Source organism: Meleagris gallopavo, chromosome 12 (genome assembly GCF_905368555.1).
Source record: "Meleagris gallopavo chromosome 12, MGAL_WU_HG_1.1, whole genome shotgun sequence".
In the NCBI taxonomy this organism is placed as follows: Eukaryota; Metazoa; Chordata; class Aves; order Galliformes; family Phasianidae; genus Meleagris; species Meleagris gallopavo.
Window position 1 is genome coordinate 16,972,012 of NC_139415.1, and position 26,933 is coordinate 16,998,944.

The following is a 26,933-nucleotide window of genomic DNA, read 5'->3' on the forward strand; positions in this document are numbered from 1 at the left end:
AGATCTTTGCTCTTATGTGGAGGAATCGTCATCTGCTGTTTATGTACCAGAATTAGTAATGAAACAAGATAATACTGAGGCAGTGAGCTTGGGAAAAGAGCATATATTCTCTTGAGAATCTTAATGGGTGAGGAAGGCTGAGAGCTTCCAGCTATTAATTACTGCTCTTCAGCTGGAGCTGCTCATCTCACAGCTGAGTTGTAGTAACTGGCAATGGAAATGCTCCTCATCCATTTCAGTATAAAGTCGGATAGCTGGGCTGAAATCTTCACAGAAGCAATCACACATCCACCCCGAGGAAGAGCTGGGGCATGTCTTTGTGTCTTTTCCTTTATGAGAACCCTTTGGAGAGCCCTGCAGCACATCTGCATCACGCAGTAGCTTGGCCAGAAGTGCCCTATGCAGGTTGGAGGCTGGCTGCAGCCAGCTGTTTGCTCTTTTCAGAAACTACACTGTGGTGAATCCAGAAAAAGGAGTCATAGAAGTGGAGAGGATGAGCTGCCCCGGAATGAAGCTGTGCTGCCAACTGAAATTTCAGAATGCCCTCTGGGCTGCCACGGAGGTAAGGCCATCAGCAGCCTGCTGAAGTGTTCTTCCTCGCAAGGGATGCAAACCCACAGCCTCTTCAGTCAGTAGAACTAAGACAGCAGCCCTGAGCAGCATGACTTGACACCTGCTGCCTCATGGGGTGTTGGTGCTGCACGCTGTTTGGCTGACACGTAGAGGATGGTTGTGTCTCCTGGTGTTCAGAGCAGTCATGGGAAGCTTGGCTGCCCGAGGTGAAAACTGTCCTGGTTGGGGCATATCTGCACCCAGTGTTTCCATCTGGGAAATGTCCTTATCTCTGAGTGATAAAGGGGAGCAGTGAAAGAAACCATGCGTCATAGGTGGGGTTGTAAAACAGGGCGGAGGGATTTGGAATCTGGTGGGAAATGGGCACCCAAGTGCAGCATTCACCATGGAAAACCGTGGCTGAAAAGATAAGAGTGAGAGAGCATGGCTGGCTTATCTCTGAGCCTGCATCCGCCCAGCAGAAAGGGTTGTGTTAAGTGTCAGCCTGTTCTGCACAACCATCTGACACAAAGCAAACAAAAAATAGATGAAACAAATGGGAATGTTCCTGAAGTTCAGTTTCGGGGTGGGGGGGAGGAGGCCATGTGTACAGAATAAGTAATCTGTGTTGCTGAATTCACATGGCTGGAGTATGGAAGCTGGAATGGAGTGAAGGTGTATAGCTTTCTCCCATGTTGGTAAATAAGATATTTGACTTTTCTATCCAGGCAGAATTTAAATATTCCTTTTTTTTTTTTTTTTTTTTTTATCCCTTAATGAGAAGTATAGAAAAAGTATAATGCAGAGATCTTAAAGCATTTTATTTTCACCTTTTTGATCAACATTAAATGTGCTGATATTCTCCAGATCAAGTGCTTTGTATTAGGTAGAGGTGTAGAGCAGGTGTAACTCCAGTATTAGTCTGAACTGACAAGTGAATGCAAAAGAGCACAAAACATGTCTCAGTTGTCCTGACAAATTCAGGGTTTGTTCAGAGTCAGGACTGCCAGTGCTGGTTTAGATATGCTGCTGTAACAGCTGTAGTGCTGAGTTTGGTTGGGTTTGGGTCACAGCTCATTCTGGGGAAGGCAACCCCCGGGTCCTACCCATAGGCTGATGGTCTCCAGAGAAAACAAAGGGAAATTCAGGCTTTGCATATGAAGAATACAAATAAAAACTGTTTGCAAAGCAATTGCATCTCATTCAGCTATCAAAGTATAAAAATTATGAGAAGCAATGGAAATTAATTGAATTTGATGTGTTCTTCCATAGGATCAGAAGATTTCAGTGTACAGGCTGCAGGGTATGTGTCCTCTGAAAGCCCCACAGAAGGGTTTGGACTCTCCTGCTGCTGTCAGCTGCTTCCTGGTGATTCCTGTTGTCAAAAAGGTATGGGGGAATTATAGATCCAGCTTGGGAAGAGCGTGTGGCTGCCAAGGCTTGTGCCACTTGTCACCCAGCCAGCATCGAAGTAGTTTGCAGTGTTTGGTGGTACAAGAAGAAGGCTTTGGCTCTTGGTGCCTCTACCAGCAGAGCAAGGGGCAGAGGTGTGGGCATGAACCCATGTCAGGGGTCCGGAGCTGGCGCTACGAACTCTGCTGGGATAATAGTCCAAACAGATCAAATTCCCCCACAAGGAAGTTTTCCAGCTGTGTTTCCACATCACTGCATGACAAGGTTTAGGCTGATCAAGCAAAGTCGAGGGGATGTGAATGAGTAATTAGTATAGAGATTTGTTAACTGTTAACGCAGGCCTTGGGTATACCCTGGCTCCTGCTCTCACTCTTTTGCTGGCACGTGTGCATGCTGTTGTGTAGGTAATACTGTGCACACAAACTCCTTTTTGGTTTTGGATGAGAACGCTTAGATCAGAAATACAGTCTGCGAGCTGCCACCTATGACTAATAAAAAGTTGTATGCTATCTAGCTGGTTCTGAAACTGCTACCATCAAATTATTGGCAAGAGGAATCTGACATTACTGCCTATTGCGGGCAAGTCTGGGGGATGTATAGAAACTGCTCTGGGGCTAAATTACCTCCGGTTTGCCTACAGCACCTCGAGTGAAAACACATAATTATACTCCAACGTTAAGGGTGACCATGAAGTTTTTGCAGATGCTAGTGGGCTGTCTAAGGCTAAAGGCTCGACATGGAGCAGTTCTCACGGCGGCCGCGGAGCTGTTTAATCCCACGTGTTCATTCACATTATTGTCCATTTCTGGCTGGTCTGCTCAGACTGCTGTCTGCGTCCAGGGCAGATGGTTAGTGTAAGGTGTACCACTTGACTTCCAAACATGGTGTGAGGAGGACTGAAGGAGGGCACAGAGCTGAAGTTGGCAAAGGGACGAGTTTCACCCGTCGGGAGGCTGCGTCTGTCGGCTTTCTTTGGCTCCCACGTCTGCAGTGTTTCTCCACTGTGCAGTTTCATTTCTGACGTGTAGGGTAAATTTCTTTTTCGTGCTGCTTGAGGTTTTGTCCAGGATAGTCGAACGACCCTTTCGCTTTTCAGCTTTTCCACTGTCACACAGCTTGCAAAGCCATTCCTTAGGGGTTACGAGTGGCTTTAGGTCTCCTGGTTTCTATTTTCAGTTTGTGGCTTGCCTAGAAAATGTCATAAATAATGCCAGGCTCTACAATAGTAATATTGAGTCTAGACACCTCCCTTCCTCCCCCGGCCCTACCCAACCTTCCAGAAATCCACATCCCTTTGCTGCACTCCTTGCTTTATTGCACTTACTTTTTCCTCTCTCCTTTCTATGAATGAATTTGGCAGTGGAACAGCCAGAGCAGCAGCCGTGGGGATGTGCAGACCAGGCTGGCAAGAAACTAAACCATTTTTTGAAGCAGCCAATCCTTCCCATAAAGCAAAATGGAAAGCTTACACTTGTCAAACTCACTGTACAGCACAACGAGTTGTATCAGAGTTATCACACAGTAATTATTGCCTGGTGGAGGAAAGAATTGCTCGCGTTTCTCTGGGAAGAAAGCCTTCAGCTGATGAGATGTGAGGTAACTCGCAGTCAGAGAGCTGCTGAGGGATGTTGCTGGGAAGGGGAATTCTTTATGACTGCCTTGGGAAGGCTGATCCAAAAGAAACAGCTTCCAAAACTTGGTTTCTCATCCAAAGGAAGCATCATGGAAACTTAAAGGCAGCGGAGAGGGGCCCAGAATCCAAATCTCACCCGCCAAGGAAAAGTCTTGTACAGTTTGAGCTTTTTTGTTGTGTGGTTTCTGGGGGAGAGAGATGTGTATGGGTGCAAGCCTCCGGCCTCCTGCAGCAACCTGGAACTCATGAAAACAAAAGCTGCATTTAAAGGCTGCAGCACTCAGTGCCAGCAGCGCCAGACCCTGTGGGAAGGAGGGAGGAGGTGACCGAGGCCATTTTTGGTTTTTAACCTGCTCCTTGTGGCTGTCTCAGCTGCTCCTGTCCTAAGCCACAAGGACAGGATGTCTGGAGCCAGCTCACCCTCTGTGCTGTCCATTGCAGCCCCGCTCCAAGGCCTTCCTCACTGGCACAGCAGGGCTGCTGGCAGGACGCGCGTTTCAAATGCAGTTTTGTTGCTGCGTGTTTTTGTTGGCTCTTTGCTGAGCTCGAATGTTGAAAATGAATTCTGAGAAAGTTACTTAAGGTTTCTGGAGCCTGCCACACTGCCTGTCTCTGGTCGCTGTTGCAATAGCCTGGGTCTGAGGGCTTTGCCACGCTGCCCTGCCCCACCAGCATCCCATACTGTCTGGTAGCACCTGGGCAGTGCTGGCAGTGCCCCTCTCGTGGTCTCTGTTAGGCCAGAGATGGCAGGTAGGGGGCATTTCCCAGGGTCTGAGTTCTTACTCCTCCTTTCCCAAGCGAAGTGATAACGGCGGTGGCTGGAATGAAGCAAATCCTGATAGCAAAGACTGTGAGCAATGAGTGCCCCAAAGTACCTGTCAGGTTTGCTTCCATTGTAGGCCAGCCAGGCTAAAATCTTGCGAAATCCTTAAAACTGAGGTGGTATAAATGATGCAGCTCTGTAGTGTTGTTCTCCCAGTCCCACCCCCTGCCATGGGCTGGTTGCCCCCCACCAGATCTCCAGAAGAAATCTTGATTGCTCTGCAGTGGCTGACACTCATCAAGAAAATGGAAAATGGTGATATATATGTGTGTATATGTGTATATATATACACACACACGTGTGTTTGTGTGTGTGTGTGTGTGTGTATTATTTATTTATTTATGTATTTATGTATTTATTTATTTATTTATTTTGAGGGCTGTGCTTGGATAATCCAACATTTACAAAGCAAGCGAGACAGAATCCCGGAGCAGGCTATAATAGTGCTGTGTGCCATGCTAGCAGCAGCTCAGGTTGGCGCACCCACATTACATTCAAGCAGTGCCAAGCAGTGCAGCCACAGCACTGGAGAGCTCCTCACCCTCTTAAAATGTGCCTGATAATGAAACTGGGCAATAATTTTCCGAAGGCCATCGAAGCAATGAAATGTGACCGTTTGATTTCAGGTGTTCCATTTTTAGTAAGAAATACTTGCTATGCTGAGTCCTTTGGTCTGAAAACATTGGACCGTTTTCACCAGAGAGATGTGGGCTGTTCTGCTTTGCTTTGCTGTTTTAAATAATTGAACTCTTTTCCAAAGGCAAAAAAAAAAATCTGAAACCCAGCTTGTGCAAAGCATCAAGCCATGTTCCAACCTCTTGATACAACCCCCTGGCAGGTCCATGTCTAAGAACCTTTGCACCAGATCCACTTGGCAGTGGGGACGTGGCACCGAGCACTGCAGGCCACTTGGGTTTCTTTTAATTAGTGGTTAGAGGATTGGGACCGGGCTGAGTTGGAGTCCAAGTCCCATTTCACAACTTTCCACTTGCTTCCCTAGTTTTTCCCATTACTGTAAAATTCTGCTGTGATTTGGATTAGTCATATGAGTGCAGTATGCTGATGGCTTAACTCATACTGTGTATGCAGATAGAATGGTTTAATCCAAGACACTTAATGAACCTTGCAAACAGTGCTATCCATTAAACTAATAACCCCATGCTATCTGCCCCTTGGTATTTGAGAGCAGCTCAAGGTACTGATTTTGGCCTCTGTGGACCGAGAACCATCTTATGAAGCTGGCACAGCCTCAAGCCCTGAAGGTTTCCATTGGCTTCAGAGCAGCCAGGGGTGATGCCAGGTCCGCTGTGTTCTTTGGTTCCATTTGCTTTTGGTTTGTAACAGCAGTGAGTAAGCCCTGGGCAAAGGGTCTTTTTTTTTTTCTTTTTCTTTTTTTTTTTTTTTTTTTTAATTTATTGCTCCACAGGGAGGAAATAAAGGCCTTTGAGGTAGGTATTGTTTTATCTGCTGCACAGATGGGGAGTTTCTGGTACAGCCCTGAAGTCACGGGGAGTTAATTCCCGAGAGTCCCATTTCCCAGCCTGTTTCACAGCCCTCTGCACCGCCTGAGTGAGTGGGAGGTGCTGGGGATGCACTGAGCCGTGGCCTTCTTGCCAGCTCCCATACAGGGACGTGGCAGTCCCCACTGCAGCCAGCACATCCCAGGGCAGGATGTGATCTACCTGCGGTGTGCTCGGGCACCTGGCAGTGATTTTGTGCCTGGCACTGGGAACACTGCCTATGATCCCACACCCAGGGCACATCCCTGGGAAGAGCGCAGCGGTTGAGCGCGGTGTGATCACTGTGCACTGGTGTTGGCTGAAGGACCCATCTCCCTCTTCCCATTTCCGCCTGCATTGCTTCCATTCCTCTCCTTGACTGATAGCAATAGCTTCACTGTGCTTTACTCCTTTCTGGATATGAGCCGGGTTTCTACAGCTGGATTCCTAGGATCACGATGGCTGCCTCTGAACGTGTTCCAGCTTGAATTTGTTAACCTTGGGGGCAGGCTGCCAGGCCTGTCTATCCTCCCTTGCCAATAAAGAGAGAGGTAATACTGGGTGAGAGGAGTATGGCTCTGCAGCAGCTTCTGTATAACGGCTTCTTTTTATGTTGCTGTTATCGCTGAGTGATCTGGGGTAAGTTACTGGCACACTTATAGGATTGTGATGGGCAGTCAGCACCTTGGGCACTGAAAGCTTTTGTCGGGGGAGAAGTAAAGAATCTGGAAAGAATCTGCCAACTCTTTCTTGCAGAACTCGTACGTGGTGCTGGCCGGTCTCTCGGATGGACTCGTAGCAGTGTTCTCAGTGGCCCAGGGCATCCCAGCAGACAGCTGCTCCTACCTGTGCTCCCACACAGCCAACAGGTCCAAATTCAACATTCCCGATGATGACCCGCGGCAGAACCCGTACCCGGTGAGGGCCATGGAGATCACCAACAGCGGCACGGAGGTGTGGTACAGCAACGGCCCCGGCGTCCTCGTCATCGACTGCGCCGTGATGGAGATCAGCAGGAGGCTGGAGCCCTTCAGCCCGCCCTCTGCCATCTCATCCATTGCCTGCAACTCGGAGTGCCATGGGGAGGAGGTGGTGTGGTGCCTGGACGAGAAGAGTAACTTCTTGGTGATGTACCACGCCGCCACCTACCAGCTCTGTGCACGCTACTTCTGCGGGGACTGCAGCCCTCTCAGAGACATGTTTGCCATCCAGCAGCCTGCCACAGCCATCCCTGCTACTGCTCCTATCAACCCCAGAGCACTGGAGGAGAACTCACTGGTGGACATGAGCATCATCTACAGCCCCGAGGTTGGCACCCAGATCCTCAACCACCAGGACTCGCTCACGGATTATTGCTCCGTGTCCTCCTACTCCTCCTCACCTCCCAACAGGTTAACCCGCTGCCCCTCCAGCCTGCCCAGCTCACCCACCAGCTCTTCCAGTGCTCCACTCTCCACAGATTTCGAGGAGTCGGGCAAATTTCATGAACTGAAGCCTTCTCTGGATCACGATGCTGTGCCTATGGGTGACAACTCGCAGCATCTCCAAGCCATCAAGATTCTGCCTGTGAAAGACCTCATATGGATCCCCAGGTAAGCGGGTTGCTTCCCAGGACGGCTTGAGCCAAATCCCTTCTGGGCTGAGTAGTGAGAGATTAGCTGCAGGTAATTCAGGGACTTTGCATGCCTACTTTGATTCAGCTGTCCAGAAAATCATCACTAAGAAATCGTGTTTAATTTACAATACAATAGCACATCCATTTCTCCACTCGTTTTTAAAGATATCTGGTGATGGGCAGAATGGCTGCATCTGAGGCCTCGTGAGATTGATTTCAGCAGAATGGAATAGCGGATGGTGAGCTCAACACCCAGTTTCCCTGGCTACTGAGGAAACAAAGAACAGCAGGCAGCTTCCTTGCTCGGATGCGGTGCTGGCACATCCCGCTGCCTCCTGTTGAGTTGCTCAAAACCGCTAGAAATGTGATTTGCCAGCTGTAGGGGTTCTTACTGCAGCAGATTCAGTCACTTCTTGGTGATGCGGCAGTGCCCCTTCCCTGCAGAAATCCATGCCTCCATAGGAGGGATTGCAGCAGAGAGGATGGGTATCCAATACAGGATTTGCTCAGCTGCCAGCAGTCCCCATTGCGGTGTGTGTGTGCAGTCTCCCTCCTTTCTTTTGCAGGAGAGGAGGGGATATCATCGTGATTGGACTGGAGAAGGAATCGGGCATGCAGCGGGGCCGAGTGATCGCCGTGCTGAAGGCCGGGGAGCTGGCTCCCTATGGGTGAGGCTGAGTTGGGCACTGGCTCCCAGGGGTACAAGGGGATGGGGTTGCAGAAGTGAGGGTGAGATGCTGTGACCACAGCCTGGTCTCCAAAAGTCACCCGGTGCCCAGTAACGTGATGGGTAGAGTCCAGTGTCGGTCTGATCCTCCAGGTACTCAGAGGGCATCGGCACCTGGCAGGAGATGGCTGGAGCTTGGCAGGCTCCGGCCCTGTGTTAGGAACAAGCAGTGTATTTATGCAGAGCGCAGCGCTTGTCTGTGGCTTCATTCATGTGGATCAGGTTGAAGTTCTGGCTCTAAATGAGCACCTTTGTGCTGTCGGCAGTGACGGGCCGGGGGACGGCTCCGAGAGCACAGGGGAGAGCAGTTCTATACCTTAATGTAAAAGGTTTCATCCAGCAAACGAGAGTCCGGATAAATAAATAGCTGCTGGAGAGATGGGGGTGCTCCTGCTGATCACTTAAATACCAGTCTGGGATTGTACTATTTATGTCCAAACAAATGGAGGTTAAGCACCGCTAAGGATTATAAATGACCATTTATTACCACTGGGCAAACACAGCATGAGATCAAAGTGCTCCTGCCGTTCCCTCGCCTTGTTCACAGAGCATTTTTATCAGGTAGTTGAGAGTCAGGCATTCTTGACTGTAGGCTTGACTTTATTTTACCCAACTGTTAAAAAGAATTGGGGGGAAATTAGGTGCAGAGCCACAGCCATTGGGGCTGGGCTGGGGCTGCCACAGACTCACCTCACAGCACTGCTGTCCTATGTCACCCACCCCATCCAAGCCCACTTGGGCTGGAGGCTGCTCTGGAAATGCCTGGATGGCAGCAGGGATTGAGCAAATCAGGAGATTATCAGCAACTTCAGAATGTCATGGCAGGCTTATGCATGTAGCTTCAGGTTTGGGCACTTGAATCCCTTACGGAATCTTTTCCCGTGTCACTGAACTGCTTGCTTTTGCCGCAGTGTGGTTTCTCGTTCCTCCCTTTGCTACGCTCTCGCTTCTCAAGGATTTGCAGCTTATAAAAGGAGATTCACCAGCTGGAAAGGACAGCCTGTGAATCAGTGCCTCTGGGATTAGTGGGCCTCGCTGCTTAGTGGGGCTGCAATCCGTCCTGATGCCATTTTCTGCTCTTCCTTCCCCAGGACGCTGGTGGATGCTGCTCTGGTAGCAAAGGATACGGTTGTGTGCTGCTTTCAGAATGAAAACACCGAGTGGTGCCTGGCTGTCTGGAGGGGCTGGAGTGCCAGAGACTTTGACGTTTTCTACCAGGCCTACGAAGAGCTGGGACGGCTTGAAACTTGCATGAGGAAGAGGAGGTAGTGCTCGTGGCACTGGAAAACGAGGGCTGATGGAAGAGGGAAGCATCCTGCCCTGAGCATGCAGCCCCACACAGGGAGGGGATGGGGTGCCCAGGGAACCACTGTTTTGCTGCTAAAGAGCTCCATGGGGTTTTGGCAGCAGAACCCAGCAGGGCTTTGGGGACAGCCCAGCAGGGGCAGGATATGGGTGCTCAGCACTCTCCCTGCAGCTGAGAGCAGGAGGTGGCTGCAGCTCAGGGAGTGAGCGAGCTATTGAATTGCACTCCTGCAAAGTCAGTTGTAAAATAGAGCTGATACAAAGCAAAGCCACTTGGGCTGACAGCTACTTCCTGATGGGAGAGAAGGGAGAGCTCTGTGACCAGGGAAGCCCATAAGCTGCCTTTGTTCTGCTCCTCTTTCTCTCGGTAACTACACTCTGGAGTAGCAGGAGCACAATAAGCTTCATTTGCCTGTGTATCTGCTCAGCTTCCGCCGCTGCAGCTTTTAGTTTGTCTTCATTAGTGGCCCAGGATGCTTTATTGGCTCTGAGTTGCACTTCCTAATTCCGAGCATGTACAGCGTTGTAAAAGGAGCCTGGCTCCGTGCCCTGTGTAAAGGTGTACAGTTTGGACATTTTTTGTTTTTCTATTCCAAGAAACTTGTGTGAGCATGGGCTGCGTGGGCCGAGGTCTGGTTCACATCCCTTTTGCAGGCTGCTACAACACACTTTGTCTCTAAAGAGGGGTATCTTCAAATAAACAGATTCCTCCCCACCTTGGTACCATGACACAGGCATTTGTGGTGGGCAATCTGCTGCAGGGGTTTGGGTTTGCAGCACATGATTATGATGCCTGGCACCTGGTGGTGACTTCTAGTTTCATTTGGTTGTGTGTATTCTTTGCAAAACCACTACCTGGAAGAGCCACAGTGGCTCCGCATTGCCCTGAGCACCCTGGGCACAGCTTCATGTTCTGCACCCCAGGCTGGCCTTTGCTCCGCAGCTCCAGCCCCAAACTCAGCATCACCTCAGTGGGCACAAAGCTGCCTTTGTCCTGCTGTTACTGAACGTGAGCACGGCCGCCTGCCCCAGACACATCGTAAAGTGGCTGCTCTGGAAGTGCTGCTGCCTGGAAAAAGGGAGCTGAGGGGCTGGAGCTGCTGGGAGAGCTGATGTTCCTGGGAGCGAGCGTGTCCCAGTGGGCGGCAGTGGGCTGGGAGTGTGGGATTAAAGCCTGAAATCTGCTTCCCAGCAGTCTTGTTCCCATAACCCTGGTGTCTGGCTGCTGCTGGAGCTTGGTGTGGACACTTGACTTTCCCGTGGGCGACTCTGCAGTTTTGGGACTTAAAAGTGCATTTTCAGCTAAAGGTAGCACTGGGGCTCTTCTCAGCCTTTTTTTAAAGAGGAGACCCTAAAACAGGAGACAGCAGCACCCAGCTGGGCTGTGTGCTGGTCACAGGGCTGCAGCACCTGCACTGCAGAACAGAACCAAAGGAAACCACGATGGAGCATCGCTGAGTGAATGGGATTGGAAGATGCTGCCACCCGTGTCCATGGAGCAAAGGGTCTGTTAGGGGGTGTCTCAACTGGGATGAGGAAGGGAATGGGGATGAGATGAGGATGGTAGCAGGAAGGGAGTGATGATGGACTGGTGATGGGGATAGGCATGAGGGATGGAGAAGTGAATCGGGATGGAATGGAGATGGAAATGGGAAGGGGAAGAGGATGGAAAAGGGAATGGAAATAGGATGGAGATGAGGAAGCGGATGAGGGATAGGGTTGGGGAAGGGACCCAGTGGCTGCTGCCCTCCTGTGCAGCCCTGCAGAGCTGCCTGGGACCCACGTTGTGCTGCTGAGACGCCCCAAATGCCACCTGCAGAGCCAAGGCCACGGCAGCTACCAGCCATTATCTCCTGTTTGCCTTGGGTGTTTGCTTTATCGGGGCATCACTCAGATTACTTAAACTGTGCCCTTTGTAGGAGCCTTCTTGAAATGTCAACAAAGGACAGAGGCGTGGCTTTGATTTTTCCTTTTGTCTTTGTTCTCCAAGGAGACAGAGAAGCAGAGCAGGGCCTGGCGAAGCTCCCTGCACTGGGACCCCTGCTTGCTGGAAACTGGAGCTGATTCAGGGCAATTAAAGCCGAGGGTTTTATTGAATTAAAGTGTGAAGGCAAATGCAGCCAGCCTGCTAGCTTTTTTTTGAAGCTAATTCCATTTTATTTTTTCACCCTGCTCATAGCCATGCCTCACGGCGGGGGCTCGCTGGGCCTCGGCCCATCTGCCCATGGCAAAGTGCTGTGAGACGTTTCCAAACAGCTCTCATGGGCAAATGCTCGTGACTTCTGCACTGATTTACAACTCGATGTTAGTAAATCTCTCCCTGCATCAAACACATGCGGTAAGTTAGGAGCAAAGCATTCCAGCAGTGGTTTCCATGGAAGGTTGGGTTAGCACCTGAGAGCTGATGATGTCCACCTGCTCAGCCTCCCTCACTCTGGCAGCAAAATTACTTTTTTTTTTTTTTTTAGTATAAAATGTTTTTTATAAGGTTAGAATTTATCATAGATGGCTGTAATTGAAAATTTATCTTTTAAATGATTACTTTGAATCTGTGAGTCCACAAACAATGCGGTCAATTAAGACGTGAGGCCTCAAGAGCTGACTCCAGCCTGGTGTAAACTTCACTTTTAGTGCTCCTCTGGCCAATTTGGGAACCAAAGCTGAACTGCAGCAACCAAACAAAACCCCAGCACCAGATGGGGGCTGTTTGTTCAAGAGCTTTTCCCACTTACACGCATTCTGCTTTTACTGGCTGAATAAAACTTGACATAATCATAAACTTTAATAAACACAGTGTGCATTTTGCTTGTACAGGCATGCCTGCAGACATCTATTCATGGTTGGATGAGGTGATCTTAGTGGCCTTTTCAAACCTGAATGATTCTGTGATCTCTAGGAGCAGCAAAACCAGTGGAAAAAGGATCAAAAAAGAATCAGGGAAGGCACTCAGACCCAGCAGTGGTGGCTCCCACCCACACCAAATCTAAGCCCAAGGCTCACCCCATGCCAGACCCCTGCAGAATCCCCCCCCCATGTCCACACTGGTGAACAGGGACGAACTGAGGTAGACAACAGCAGGAGCTCTGATTGCAAATAAAAAAAAAAAACCTTTATTGCATCTTAGAAGCAAGTCTTTAAAAAAAAAAAAAAAAAAAATTTCCATGCATTGAATCCATCCAAGTACCTACATCCTTGGGACTGTCACCAAAAAACGATGAACATCTAAAAGACATTGACTCTACACTAACTGCAGTTCATATTCCATACACGTGTAAACAATGGTTATTTTTTTCTACCAGAATAGCAATTGCTCCATAAGATCCCCTCCAACATGGCAACAACCTTAGCATTGGTTTCTCTCCTTTCTTTCGCTATTCTCCACTTCCCAAAGAGTAGGCAAAGTGGGACTGAGAACAATGAGACAAAATGGTGCTGGAGGATACAATAGAAAAATATATTGTTCGCTGGTTTTTATTTTTTGTTTCTGCTGAGCAAGATATTTACAGGTAGGTGGGTCCCGATACATCATCTGCTTCAATGACAATGGCCATTCACTGCGTAAGTCTCAGTGTAAAGGGTTCCCTTTCTGGCTTTAAGGCACTTTATTTTGTATGTTTGCTCTAACCTTGCTAGGTGTTCCTTCGTAGGGGTCGTCCTTGCCTTGTACTCAGCTTCCCCATCCGCAATTCCTCTCCAAATACCACAAAGACTCCTCACTTTTCTGACATCGTTCCAAAAAACGTTAAAGAAATTTAGGGGGGAAAAAAAAAATCCATTAAAAAAAAAAGACCAAAAAACATTTTAGAAAGTAATCTTTGGAGATCATTTGCTGCAATACGATGTACACTACCTTATCAGTGAGAAGATGCAATACATTCCTAATATATATATATATATATTTACACACACATATATATATATATAAAATATTAAAATGACTAACAGATATTCAAGGAAAAGTCAAGAACCTAAAACAATGGATATTAAATAAATTAAAGGTCTATCAGATACAGGAAAAAAAATAAAAACGAAAAAAAAAAGCCAACTAGTAATCGAATGTAATAATTGTTCCCATTAACATTAGGTAACTGATCGAACGAAATAACGCGATCGGGTGCAGCACGCTTTGTAAAGAAGTGCTTGCAAAGTTCTCACGAGGGAGCTCTTCTTGTTCCTGGTGCACTGCTGCTTCTCTGCAAGAGATTCTCGTTCCCTCCGTTCCCTTCTCTCTCAGTCTCAGCTCCGTGCAGGACAGCGGTTGAGGATAATGGACAGAATCCACCACGGATTCTTAACACGTGAGATCCGGATACGGACCGAATATAAAAGACAAAGATTTCCACCTGGGCTCTGCAGGGTGCAGGCTGCCCACCCGTAACAAGTGAAGTGCACGTGTAACCCAAACCGTGGGCCTGTTGGGAAACCTCCTGCACCCATTCATTTGTTCTGACGTGGTTTGATTTCAAAAAGCACAGCTATCCTCAGCAAAACTTGGAATCTTTGCACTGTGGTGGTCACAACAGAACACTCAGACGCAGCGCTTTGTCCCTCGAGCGCTCAGCTCCCAACCAACAGAATCCAGCAACGGGGAAGGTAGGAAACAATCTTTTGTTCCTAAGGAAATTTTCAAGTCAGGTGCCTGCAGCTCGCTCAGGTAACTCCGGAACGGTTGGGTTGGTTGGTTGGTCTGAAGGCAAATACTGATCACAGTTTCGTTCAAAAACAAAAAGACAACAACAGAAAAACCAACGGCCTCGTCCTTCTCCAAGTGAGCGCTTTGTAAGAAAACAACAATGATTGCTAAAATATATCCTGTGTGGTCTTTTAAAAGTGAATTATCAAAAAACATTTTCCCAAAAATAAATTAGATAATTAAAAAAAAAGTCTTTTCCAGCATAGCTGGATATTAGGCTGTCCTCACTGAGCCATTAGTATTGCTGCTTTTCCCAAAACTGGGGTCGTTTTTTTCAAACCATATTTCAGCCAGCTGCTGTGTGGACCCATACGTGGAAGCTTTGGACCCCAAGCACATTTTATATTGTTTTGGATCAAGATTAGGGTCACAAAAAACAGGGTGATGCACATGGACTACTCCAATTTCTTGGCTTCGGAAAGTTTTTAAGCCGGCTTGAATGACTTTGTTGAAAAGGTCAACGTCTTCGAGGCCCCAACCTTGGATGGAGACATCAAAGCCCCCTGCTCGAATAAGGTCACCTTTGTAAATGCAGGTAATACCAAAGCCATAGTTCCTCCAGAAACCTGTTTTCTGGGTGAAGGCAAAATGATTGTCACTAGGAACCTTTCCACTATACACAATCTTTGGATCGTACTGGCTAAAAATGATGGGGAAGTATACTTGTTGACCCAAAACCGTATTGGCTCGACACCTCTGGAGGAATTCTGTGGTAAACACTAAGTCAACATCGCAGAAGAAAAGTAAAGACTCGTTCTGGAACTGAGAGGATCCGACTTCCAGAGCCAGTGCCCTCGAAAACTCCCCGGACACTGGTAAAACCTGCATGTCAGCCTTGGGGTATTTGGAGCGGTACTCTCTCATCAGGTCGATTTGTTTTGCTTTGTCAGGGTTGGAGTTGGAATTGAAGAGCAGGACAACCAGTTTGACGTTCTGGTTGGGAATGAGGCACGTCTTCTCAAAATTCCCCATGAACCTTGCAAACATATCAAAACGTCCAGAGAGAGGAATCAGGATGTTGATCTTCTGGTCTTTGAGTTCCTTCCTCTCTACCCTGGATCTGCTGAGCTGGAATGGAACAAACATCTTCAGCGAGTTGGAGAGGAAAGACAAGGACCCAGAATCCTGGTTGATTTTGCTGGCCAGCTCTTTGGCGTCCATCTCTTCATGCTCCATAAACTGGATCTTGCTGAAGGTCTGCTGCAAGTACGCGTGCCTCCTGACGGGGACGGTCATCTTCTTGCCCTTGTGTTTTTTGTAAAGCAGCAACAAGTCAAGCACATACTCTGCTCCATACATGGGGTTCACCCTGCGATAGCCATACTGTATCTCTTTGAAATCAATGATCCTCCCCCTGGTCTTAGCGTTTGCATTGATCATCTCCATGACCTGCATCACGATGTCATCCAGCGCTTCCCGCTGGGACGAGTCCATCCCCCTGCGAGGGGGCTGCCCATCAGCACCAGAGTACAGGTACTTGCCTGTAAGGAATTCCCACTCCAGGATCTCCTCCCGGTGCCGGGGCTGGAACCGCATGAAGGAGGGCGGCATGCCCAGCTGCAGGTCCTCTTTGTGGACTTCTGTATTGCTGTATTTGCTCATCAGGACAATTTCGCGGTGCAGCTGCACGGTCCGGTGACGCAGCTCTGCTATCTTGCGGGTCAGCATGTAGCTGTGCAGTCTGTACTGGTAGGGGGGGTTCTTGTTCGGGTGCAACGTTATGGCTCTGTGTATTTTGCTGTTCCTCAGGTCTCTGATGTAGCCTTTTTTGTTCTGCTCGTAGTTTTCATAAAACAGCTGCTGCATCTGGAAGAGAGGAAGGACAGGTTAGCATCTGCAGTGCTGTGCTTAAACATCAGCCCCATGGGGATGAATGCCCCTGGCTCGCAGGGCCAGGAGGCTGAGTAAGCTGCTCGTGGCTTTAGGCACAGGTTGTAGCAATGCCAGCTGCTAGTCAGGGAAATTAAGAGGATTATTTGTTGTAAAACAATGTAAGAAACATCTACTGTGGATCGGGGATTACCACTGCCCATCCTATAGAGAGCAGGCAAACAGCTGAGCAGTACATGGATCCTGAGCTCATTTTTTCCCAACAGCACAGCATCGCCAGGAAAAAAGCCACAGGTATCCAGTACAGAACTCTTTGCTATGCTCCCGCTTCCCGTGGGCTTTAATAATAATAAAAACAATTAAAAAGACACCATATATAGTAAGTATGATGGCAGTTTTTCCATTACACCCAAATGCTGCTCAGGTATGAAAGCCGCACGCTGCACTACGGACTACAGGCATGAAAATGGAGCGTGCTGAACATTCCGGTCAAGATGCTAAGTGTGATACTGAAGCACTGCACTGCCATACAGAAATGACGAAAAAGCAACGGCTCCCCTGTCATTTCAGAATGTCAGTGTAAAACAGTAAGTGCCTGAGATTGCTGGCAGAAGCTCCTGTAGACATGTAGCACGGGATGCGTGCATACAACAGAATAAAAGGATCCTTCAAATGGAAATTGCTGTTTCAAAACAACCAGATAGCGAGCTCAGATTGGATTCAGAAGTCTCGCGGAAAGCCACCACATGAGCCAAGCAGGCAAACAGCTTTATGCTTCTAGGCAGTTCAGGCTGCAGTTGATACAATGGAAGGCAGACACGAGCCAGCATGACAGTGTGGGAAATGAGCTCAAAGGAAAACGAAGAGACGGAGCAAATTCTAACCCCAGTGCACCCCTGTGCACCAGCCCAGACGTGGGATGTTCTAGGAGATCGTGGGTTGAGTCTGCATCAAAAATGCCACTGAACTGTCAGAAGAGCAGGCACACCAGCTTTGTTTAATAGAGACCCAACCTCATTATCGATAGCAGGATTTGCCATAGGTGATGCAGTCAATAAAGTATGTATAAAAAGCCTATAACAATAGCTAAGAGCTAACGTCAACATCAAAACAAAGGAGAGAAAGACCCAAATCTGATGACCACTATGTAGCGCACTCAAAGGAAAATCACATGCCCAGAAAAGTGCCTTTCACAGACAGCACAAGTGATGCCTCCACCAGCTGCCCCGACCCAGAAGCCCTGTTTTATTAGGCCTTCAGCTGCATTTTTCCCATTACTGTGGACAGACAGTGAATCTCGGGGATCAGCTCACACCTGGCTCCAATTGTCAGTAGCAAAACAAACCAGATGTGTGCATACTTTGACCTGAGGCTCAGCATCTCAGTGCGGGCAGCAGGAGCGATCTGCTGGGGGGACACACCGCTGCCTGCACTGCTTCCTCTACCAGTAACACCCAGCTGCTGCCTGCTGGCAAGGGCTCCAGCAGACCTCCCATCACACCCATGCAGGGTCAGTCCTGTAAGCATGATTACTAAAGCACACATGTATTTTACTCCACTGATCCACAATGTATGTAACACAAGAAGTACTAGATACAGCCAGAGATTGCACTGACATTTTAACTACAATATAACCATAGGTGCAGGCTTTCTGAAAAGTATTGTGGCATTAGATAAATACTCTTAAAACATGTAATTAGGCAACTATTATTTCAAGGGAAGTTAACAATAGGATTTAATTACAAATGTTGTTTTCAATTTATACAATAACAAAATCAAGACCATGCAGCCTGGACGCGTTTCTTGCCGAACTGCCATGTAGGGCATTCAGAATTAGCTGCAAGAGGAAACCATGAAAGCAGAACGACTTTTAGGTTACACAACAAAGTTTTAATGGGATACTGATGGGTAGAGAAAATGTTACAAAACTTTCCCTTGGAAGTACAGATAGGGATCCCCAGCAAACCATCCTAAAGAAGATTAACAAGAATACTTAAAGAGAAAGTTTAATGTGCAGGATACACCTCCTACGTTCACTTCTGGACACTTGAGAAAACCTCCTGCCTCTTCCAAAATATGGCTCTCTTGGAAACCTGAACAAAGATAAGAGAGATCTCTGCATGATTTCAACAGTGCTTCAACCCAGAGCAATTTAGAGCAGAAGCATCTGCCAATGGCCACCTTGTCCCAGCCAAAGAGACAACAGCCAGCCAACGAGAGGAGCAGGGCCAGCACTTGGTGTTCTTCCCAGGAAGCCTCCCCTCCAGCATCCTGCTTACCCCCTGGCTCTTGGCACGCAGGACGTGGCCACGTCTCCATCCATGAGCGGCATGCCATGGGGGAAGCAGGGTACCAGAGGGGATAACCCATCCCCTACAGGGGGCACAACTCACAAACTGCTTTCCTACAAGCCAGGTCCAAGTGGCCAGCAGCCAACAAGGCAATCCATCCCTCTGCAGGATGTTGACCCGATGCTCCCAAGCACAGCCTGCCCAGGGCCTTTCCTTTGCCAGAAGCAGCCCCTAGGTGGGTCATGTTTTCTCACCCATGTCTGCAAAACCACAGGGGAATTCCTGTAAGAAATGAGCAGCTCCCCCTGCACAAGTTGATGGCTTCACCAGCATGAATCCATCTGCTCAAATCATTTCAGCTCTGCTTCTTGCTGCAGTTCCTGGGCTCCATCACTACCAAGGGCAGCAGCCAACTGTGAGCTTCTACCTCATTTGGGTCCCAAACACCACCTATTACCTTAAGTATCTCTTGTGTTGAGACTGGTGGGCAGGAAAAGAGGCAGAGAAAGGAATACCTGTGATGCGTTTGTTCCTCCTACCAAGCACACCCATGCAGCGACTCCCATGCGTACTCGTCTCACCTCAGCATTACGTGCCAGCTTCCACATGGCCATGACAAGCCTCCTGCTAGCTGAACTCCTGCAAACCTTGCCTTCGGGGAAACAGGTTTTTCTATGAGTCTTTTAAAAAAAAAAAAGAACCTTTCATGGATATTAATTTTGCAATGATTATATTCTAAGCATGCTTTATTCTAGCACAGAGCACTGAGAGCGCAGGGATACAAAGAAGAGCTACTCTTTATTGATCACTATTTACTTTAGACCTGTTGAAGCCTTAAAAACCCTAATGTTCTCCAAACCATTAGAGACTGAATGTTTAAACTGTGGTACAGCTGTTGTGGGCACTCCTGGCTCACCTCCAAAAGACCAACTGAAAGAGAGAGTGTTATGTTCTTCATTTTAAATGAAGAAGTCTTTTGCAGGCCAAAAAAAGTGTACTGGAGAAAATGGACTTAAAAAATAAGAGCAGTTTATGCAGAAACTGGCCTGCAGCCACAGATTAGCCCCCAAGGGCTTTCTCTCATAGCTCCAGATTGTACTGGCACAGCCCGGAAAACACAGCCCCCACAAGTCTCATGAAAATCATGGACAAGACACGTTGTATGGGAGGCCTCGAAATGCCCAAGATGGGTTTTAAATACAAAGCCAAACTAATTTCAAAAATGAGAAAACTGGCTAACATTGGACGGTGGGGAGCACCTCACCAGGAAAGAGACAGCAGGGAGTTCAATTTGCCAGTGCAATTGCTTCTCCTTCCATGACACCGAGTGGATGGGCTGCCTCCCCCATGAGCCTCGTGCACCAATTTCTCTCCTCTCATAGCACTGCAGAATGCATGCCAAGATCTCAGGCAGGATTTAGCAACCTTGAGGTCAAGGCATCTGCAAACTGGAAGAGTTGCTACTGGAGTTTAATATTCCGCTAGCAATACCAAGTCACTGTTTAATTAAACAGCTAACCTTCTCCCCATGCTTTCCCATTAAGCTAGAAGAAAAGCTTAAAAGTTACCTATTAATAAAGAGTATCTCAATCCAAGTGCCCTTTAGAGCATAGAATCACAGAGCAGCTTGGGTTGGAAGGGACCTTAAAGTCATCTGGTTCAAACGCCCAAGTAGTTCTAACTTGGAAACAGGAAGGAGAAAACCTGCACAAATTAATCTGTCTTCAAAACTGGCACCATGTACCTCACTTCTGATCTTCAGCGTGACAGTCTTTGTATCCCAAACCTACAGATGGGAGCAACCCACACGCTTGGGAAGTGACTGGGATCCTCCTGCCATGCTGCAGAGGAGAATCTCCCCAGTTCTGGCTTTGCATTAAATACTTCTAATCTAAACAAAAATAAGGGTCCTGGCCCAATTAACTGGAAAGCAAGCCATCCTTCCTTAGGTCTCTCTGCTTTTAGATAACAGGGACAATTGAACCAGACTTGAATGGATGAGGAGGAAGATGAATGCCATCACAGGCAACTCTCCCAAGCCAGTCCTGTGCACCTCATGCTATGTCCTCCCCCCAGGTGTATCTGACACACAAAGGACACAGATGCCATCACGCACTCCATAAAGCCTTCAGCTTCCCCAGAGGCACAGATTATGGCTTTAAAGCACAAACCAGAATCTGACCCGAGAGCCTTTAGTACCTCAGGAGAAATGAGGTAGAAATGAATGTGCTGTTTTGGGAAACTGAGACTCAACAGCACAAACCTGACGAGACCCAGCTGCAACTTTGGGTCGTGCTTCCAAAAGGCTCCAATTTAACAGCAATAGAAACAAATAAAACACCACTAAACATTAACAAATGTTCCATCCCATATATATCTGCTGTCAAAGAAGCAGAACATCCTAGGTGCTAATAACTAATTACCATGGCTATTGCTTGAAGAAGCGCTCTCAGGATTTCTTTCCAGCATCATTTGCACATTACAAGGCCTGGTGAAAGCTGCCATTCTGCACGTGGTTCTGGCCCAGGGGATGATTCAGCTCTCCCTGCCCCGCCGATAGGGACTGCCTCCCACGGCACCCTGAGGGGAGCCGGAACCCATCCGTTTCAAGGCCAGACTGGGGATGACACCAAATGACTTTCCCACCAAACACACAGCGTCGTGGGATTTCTCTTCCTTGCTGTCAACTCCTCACTTGCAGACTGTCAATGCTACAGGCAGAGGACAAGGAAAACTTGGTTTTCATTAGGACTTTCAACAGGCCCACAAAAGGAGCGGGCGCAGCCATTGAAGCCTGGATCTGCTCTTCCTCACACACAACGTTAGGATTCCGAGGAGCTGCACGTAACCCGGGAGGGCTTGGAGATGATGAGCAGAAAGCTTCTGACACCCTGGCAAACACTTCTTGGATGCTGGAAATGAAAAGAAGGGACTACAGGAGAAAAGACCTCTTCTGGACTGCCGCGTGACTTTCCACCATATGTTTTCAAGAGGCAGTAATGTAATCATTTAGAAATACTTCTGTTCGTGGCATTCGGAGATTCCTATTTGGGAGCCACTTTCCACACACAGTGATTTTGTAAGAACCACACCAGATGAGGAGCCCTTCTGCTCCCCAAATACTTGCAAAGGCCACCATGAGCTGCTGTTACGGGGCAGGACACAAACCCTCTGCTCAGAGGGGCCTGGGCTGCGGCCAATACATCCAGGCATCACCCAGCACAACCAGCACAGCTTCCCAGTTTGACACAGGCACCACGGCCGGGAGGTGCACAGTGCCCAGGTAACGTGGGACAATGCTGGGGCAGCAGGGCCAGGCTGAAGGACAGCCTTAAAGCAGCACAAAGCCCTAAGCTTCCCTGAGCCTTCACAGGATTACAGTGAATTTAATTAGGCGAAGATTTGGCCTCACGATAGCTACAGCCACAGCTTTTCCCTGGGTGTACAAGTGAGGAGGGGGTGGATTTTAAATACCAGGATTCGTTTTCAAGATGTTTGGCACTCCCAGCCCAGGCAGGACTGCTTTAGATGAGGGATCCGGCTGCCTTTCCTTATGGCAGAAGTCCATACTCTGTTTCTGATCCCTTGTGAAGACTTGTGGCAGGAATAGATCTTTTGGAAAGGGGCGAGAGGGGAGCTGGGAATGCTGAGCAGAAGCAGCAGGACAGAGCCACGCTCTGAGGTGCCGTGCCAGCAGCGCTTCCAACGTGCTGGAGCATCTTCCATCACCACCTTTAGAAATCTGCCTGCAATGTCCTCTCCTGAGGACTTATGGCAATGCCACTGCTCTGCCAGCACCTCATGGAACCTGAAAAATCCACGAGTTCATTAGCTAGCAAACCCTCCCACAGCTGCCACAGCAGCGGTCCCTGGAGGTGCTGGTGGGAGAGCTGCTGCAGGAGAGTCAGTGTTTGGGAGATACTTTCCAAACCTTATCCCTTCCACACTGGGAGCTTGCTCCACTATCCTTCCTCAAGAAAAGGGGATTGGAAAGAACATCACAGCTTTTTCTTGCTAGCAGAAAGGAAGGGCAAGCCATATCATCCCATGCAGTTTGAGCATCCATGATGCACGCCAGTGATTTCCACGGTCCTTTTTCAACATCCTCCAATGGGTTCTTCACCCTTGATCCTGTTTTTCAGCACAGCCACTGCTTCTGGGGCTGGTTTGGAGGCTATCAACAAGGCACAGCCCTCACCCACCAGCTCGTTCTGCAGGGGGAGCAGCGTGGGATGAGGATCTCCAGGGCTGGCTGCAGCCATGCAGCATTGTTCTGAAGCGTGCATTTGAGCCGTGCGCATGCTGCCCTGCCAAAAGAATTGTTTAATAATTGCTCAGAGGAGGGGAGGGAAATAAAGCCACAAAGTCTTGTTTCATGTGGAGAAGCCACATGTTTCAGTCAAGCCGTGAGGATGCTACAGCTGAGCCCAGGCCTGGGAATTACACAGCTTCAGAGGGAGCGATGGCAAAGAGCAAAGCGCGGTAATGCTGCACTGCAGACATCATTTCCACAATGAGATGCCACGATTGCAAAATGCAGAGGTTTTGTGCTTGTGTCATGACCACACAGGACTTCAAGCCTGCCCACTCTTCTGTGCTGAAAAAAGCAAACACTGTCCTTTGTCCCATCACTGGAAAGCCAGCATACGCTGCCTAAATTGGATGTGGTACTGCCAAAACTGGAGCAAGGCTCTGCTACCTACAATACAAGCAATATATGGACCTACAATACATGCAACAAATGATCGTTTGGTTGTAGAAGATATAGTCATCCAGGGGGATCAGCAGAGGAGCCTTGCCCATCCAGGGGGATCGTGAGCTCTCACAAATCTGACTTTCTTGCCCTAAATATCAAAAGCTTCACACATTCTGCAGTAATCACACTAACTACAAAGGTCACCTGTTTTTATTACTTGCATGAGGAACAACGAATTTAAAATGAGCCATAATTTAAGAGAAGGCATCTATATACCAACAGAGCTCCTTTGGATGGAACTCATGGGGTGGGCTTTACCTCCACATTGAGGGGAAGCAGCATATGCACTACTCTAGGACCAGCCCATTCCTCTGCTGTTTCATACATGCTCTGAGCTATAAGGAAGGCAACAACCTTCTATTCAGCCCCAGCCTTCATTGTCCTCCTGTCAGTGGAACAACTTTCTCATTATTAAAACGAGCTGTCAGGCAGACTGGCATTTCCCCCCTTGTGGTATCCAAGTTAGCCCGTTAGTTCAAATATGGTTAAAGACTTCACATAGTGTTGCTGGCTAACTGTATATGGTCTGAGGTTTTCTGGAAGCTCGCTGTCTGGCACAGTTTGGAGAAGTAACAAACAGCACAGCACTGCAGCACAAGGCTGAGTGCCTCTGGCATTACACACCTCTGGCACTGCACACCCCTGGTACTGCACACAGGCTGTGTAAGACGTGGGCTCACCTCTGGGCTGCTCAACCCTATTGCTGGACACCTACTGCAGCCTCACTTGGACATGGAGAATATTCAGCTGCTGCTTCTGTAATGACCTCAATTAACACAGGTGTGGACAGTGACAAACACAGTTATACTGCGTGCAAATGGAAATGAAAAAAAAATTGCTTTCAATTTTCCCAAGCTTTGTGAAGGATTTCCTACTCCTACAACACACCTAACAGTCTTTCAACCACCACCACGCACACATGTGGGGCTTTCTGGTCCCACCCTGGGGTTTCCTTTGCTCCTGTAGAGCAGACCCATAGGACTGCTCATTCTGCTGGCTGTGCCTGAGCAGTTTGGAGGGTATGGACCCACTCCGAAGTTGTCCTTTGCCCTTTGTCTCTCTGCACTGGGCTGGTGCTCGTTTCCTCTTCCCTCCCCTTGGAGGCTGTAGCCCCTCTATATGTGGAAACCTCTCTGCTTTGAGGAATATTTATGTTCCCACGCGTGACACCCCTTTCTCCCATTGCGACTTTTCTCTGATGCAGGAGATGGGCAGAGGGAGGAGCAGGGAGACACGGAGATCCGAGCAGTCTGACCACGGGGCCGGGTCCCACTGCCCTGAGGAAAGGCAGGGAGGGAGGAAAGGACATTGCTGAGAAAGCAGAAGCAGTGCTTGCCAACAGATGGAGAAGGCTGTCGGAGTGAGCAGCCCCGTTCACCAGACAGCGATGCCTTGTCTCCTTATGACCCATTTTCAGTTGTTGATCGAGGACATTTCAGGGATTTGACTCATGAATAGCAAATGCCTTATGCCGGAGCTGCCAAAAAGCCTTCTCCTTGCTGCAGGAAGGCAGGGCTGCTTTGAAGCAGCTCCTGAAGCAGGACAATTTACAGCCTGACAGCTTAAAGCTGCATTGAGAGGGGCCGCGTTTCCTCAGGGCGCTGTAAATCGCCGCGGTTCAGACGGAGCCGGGCCATGGGCCGGGAGGGCAGGGTGCATGGATGGGGACAGTGTTCTTCTGCTGTCCCAGGGCGGCACGTCCACAGGGAGCCAAAGCCCTTCAATGGGGCTTTCAGTGGGACACACTGGACTACATTCTGCTGCAGCTGCCGCAGTGCTCTTCTGAGATAGAAGTCTATCATCTGCACGGCAGGTTGTTGCTGAGGTCAGTGCAGTTGGAGCTGGAGATACCACGGACTCAGCTGCTGCCTCCAGCTCTGGCATGTGGGCTGAGCACAGCTCCTGCCTGCACCCCAGGAGCACCCTGTGCCAGGCAGCACACTGGGCATCCACACTGGCTCTGTGCCCCACAACAGAAGCTCTGGTCCATACAGCTGGGAGGCGTGCAGAGATCAGGGAGAGGAGGATGCTCAAGGATGCGCTCTTTTGCAACAATTCAGTGTGGGATGCTGAACCCAGTGCTATCAGGATTTTCATCAGTCATAGACTCATTTAAGTTGGAAGGGACCTTTAAAGGCCACCTGGTGCCACTCTCTGCAACAAGCAGGGACGCCACAGCTCCATTAGGTGCTCAGAGCCCATCCAGCCTGACCATGGGTGTCTCCAAGGATGGGGCATCCAGCACCTCTCTGTCCAGTTTTCCCTTGAGATACGTCCCCTAGAACTCCCTCCCCTCACTCCCAGCCACTCTGCCCCTCACCGTGGTGTTTTTCAGATGGCAGTGCCAGTGGGAGGGCACCAGCAGTGCTCCTATCACGCCATGCCGCAGCCTCACCTTGATGCAGGTGCCAAACAAAATCCACCCACCCGCAGCAGATGTTGGGAACCTGTCTGCCCGTCTTCAGCTGCACTCTCAGGGCTGGCCTCCTGTCAAACACCCGAGGGCACGGCTTTAGTTTTTCTTTTTAAAGCGGAGGTAATGCATCCAAAATATTTTTTTTATGCTTGGAGAAGGCAGAACTACACCTGGTCCAGAATACACAGCAGCAAGCAACATTCCTGTGTCTCAGAGGGAAGCTTGACCTCTTTACTTGTGAAATAGCTGCTTTCTACCTGCCTGTATAATTCAGAAGTACTACAGGAACACTGGTAATAAATCTGGCAAAATCTGCTCAGTGCCATATTCTTCAGCAAGCAGTCTGAGGACGGAATCTCTTTCTCCACTGTCATTATTTGTTTCCACAGAACCTGAAGTCAGAAGGACGCAGAGATGGTCCCTGGGGACGCTTTGCTTTCCATGCACACAGTTGGCTCTCGTGATATCTAACACAGATAGGAAAAAAAAGAGGAGCAAAAGATGTGCAAAGATCGAGGGAGAGAGTGGGAGGGAGAGGGCACAGTAATGGACCAGGACAGACACATGTGCACGTCATCTTCCAGCATTTCTTATGCAAGATCCCCCTTTCAGATACATCGTGACCCAAAAAAAAAAAACAACAACCCAAACCCAAACCATAACAGCAGTCTGTGTTGCGCAAAGAAGAAAGATGGAACACATTATGCTAACCTTAAAATGTAGCTTGGGGGCCTGGTGCATCATAGGCTGTTTAGTGTTAGCAGCATCCAGAAAAGCACTGAAAAATGCGCTGCAGGATATTGAAGAAATCTATATCCGGATATTAAAACTAGTATCCAGTAAAGTGCTGGGAGTGGCTACTGCAATATGGTCAGACCACAAGCTTAATGAAGCCCAGGAAATAAAGCACCAAGACTAATTGGAAGCACGTCAAAAGAAATCACATACAAACTCCACTAAATCCACTAAATCAGAAATGATTCTTCTCAACCCGACATGGGATGGTGAGGAGACAACAAGCACACATGATTTATGTAAGATGTTGTCCACTGCTTTACACTGATTTTCAACACATGGCAGTGCCTACTCTTGAGCTCTGAGATTTCACACTTGCTGGCTTTCCAAGAAAGGTTTTACAGCTGGAACCAGGCCGATGTGCCCGGCCAGGTGGCACAGTGCCCTGGTGCCTACTGCCTTCCTGCTGCCCAAAGCCCTGTCCTTGCAGCACAGAGCTCCAGGCCGTGAGCCTCCAGCAGAGCCTCCGTGTCCCTCTCTGGATCACAGAATCCCTGAAGTTGGAGAAGCCCCCTGAGATGCCCAAGACCAGACCAGCCCACCCCCGCCCGCGTCCCTCAGAGCCACATCCCCACAGATGTTAAC

The 26,933-nt window shown here is 48.8% G+C and overlaps 2 protein-coding genes across 8 annotated transcripts in view; one reads left to right on the forward strand and one right to left on the reverse strand.

Annotated features, from left to right (window-relative positions):
• Positions 1-10,282, forward strand: part of LRRK1 (leucine rich repeat kinase 1) — a 68,341-nt gene extending 58,059 nt beyond the window's left edge. For 4 of the 7 annotated variants that reach the window (XM_085233970.1, XM_085233969.1, XM_085233972.1 and 1 more), the window contains 5 exons: positions 445-562; positions 1,825-1,941; positions 6,677-7,512; positions 8,102-8,203; positions 9,354-10,282. In XM_085233970.1, the coding sequence (XP_085090096.1) occupies positions 445-562; positions 1,825-1,941; positions 6,677-7,512; positions 8,102-8,203; positions 9,354-9,531 (1,351 nt within the window). In that variant the 3' untranslated portion in view covers positions 9,532-10,282. Of the gene's footprint in view, positions 1-444; positions 563-1,824; positions 1,942-6,676; positions 7,513-7,700; positions 7,775-8,101; positions 8,204-9,353 lie in introns of those variants that run through there. The other 3 variants (XR_014885898.1, XR_014885896.1, XR_014885897.1) reach the window with 3 other exon arrangements.
• Positions 10,283-12,654: 2,372 nt separating this feature from the next.
• CHSY1 (chondroitin sulfate synthase 1) overlaps positions 12,655-26,933 on the reverse strand; it is a 61,588-nt gene continuing 47,309 nt past the window's right edge. Inside the window, exon 3 of the mRNA XM_085233973.1 lies at positions 12,655-16,066. Coding sequence (XP_085090099.1) covers positions 14,474-16,066 — 1,593 coding nt within the window. The 3' untranslated portion in view covers positions 12,655-14,473. The remainder of the gene's footprint in view (positions 16,067-26,933) is intronic.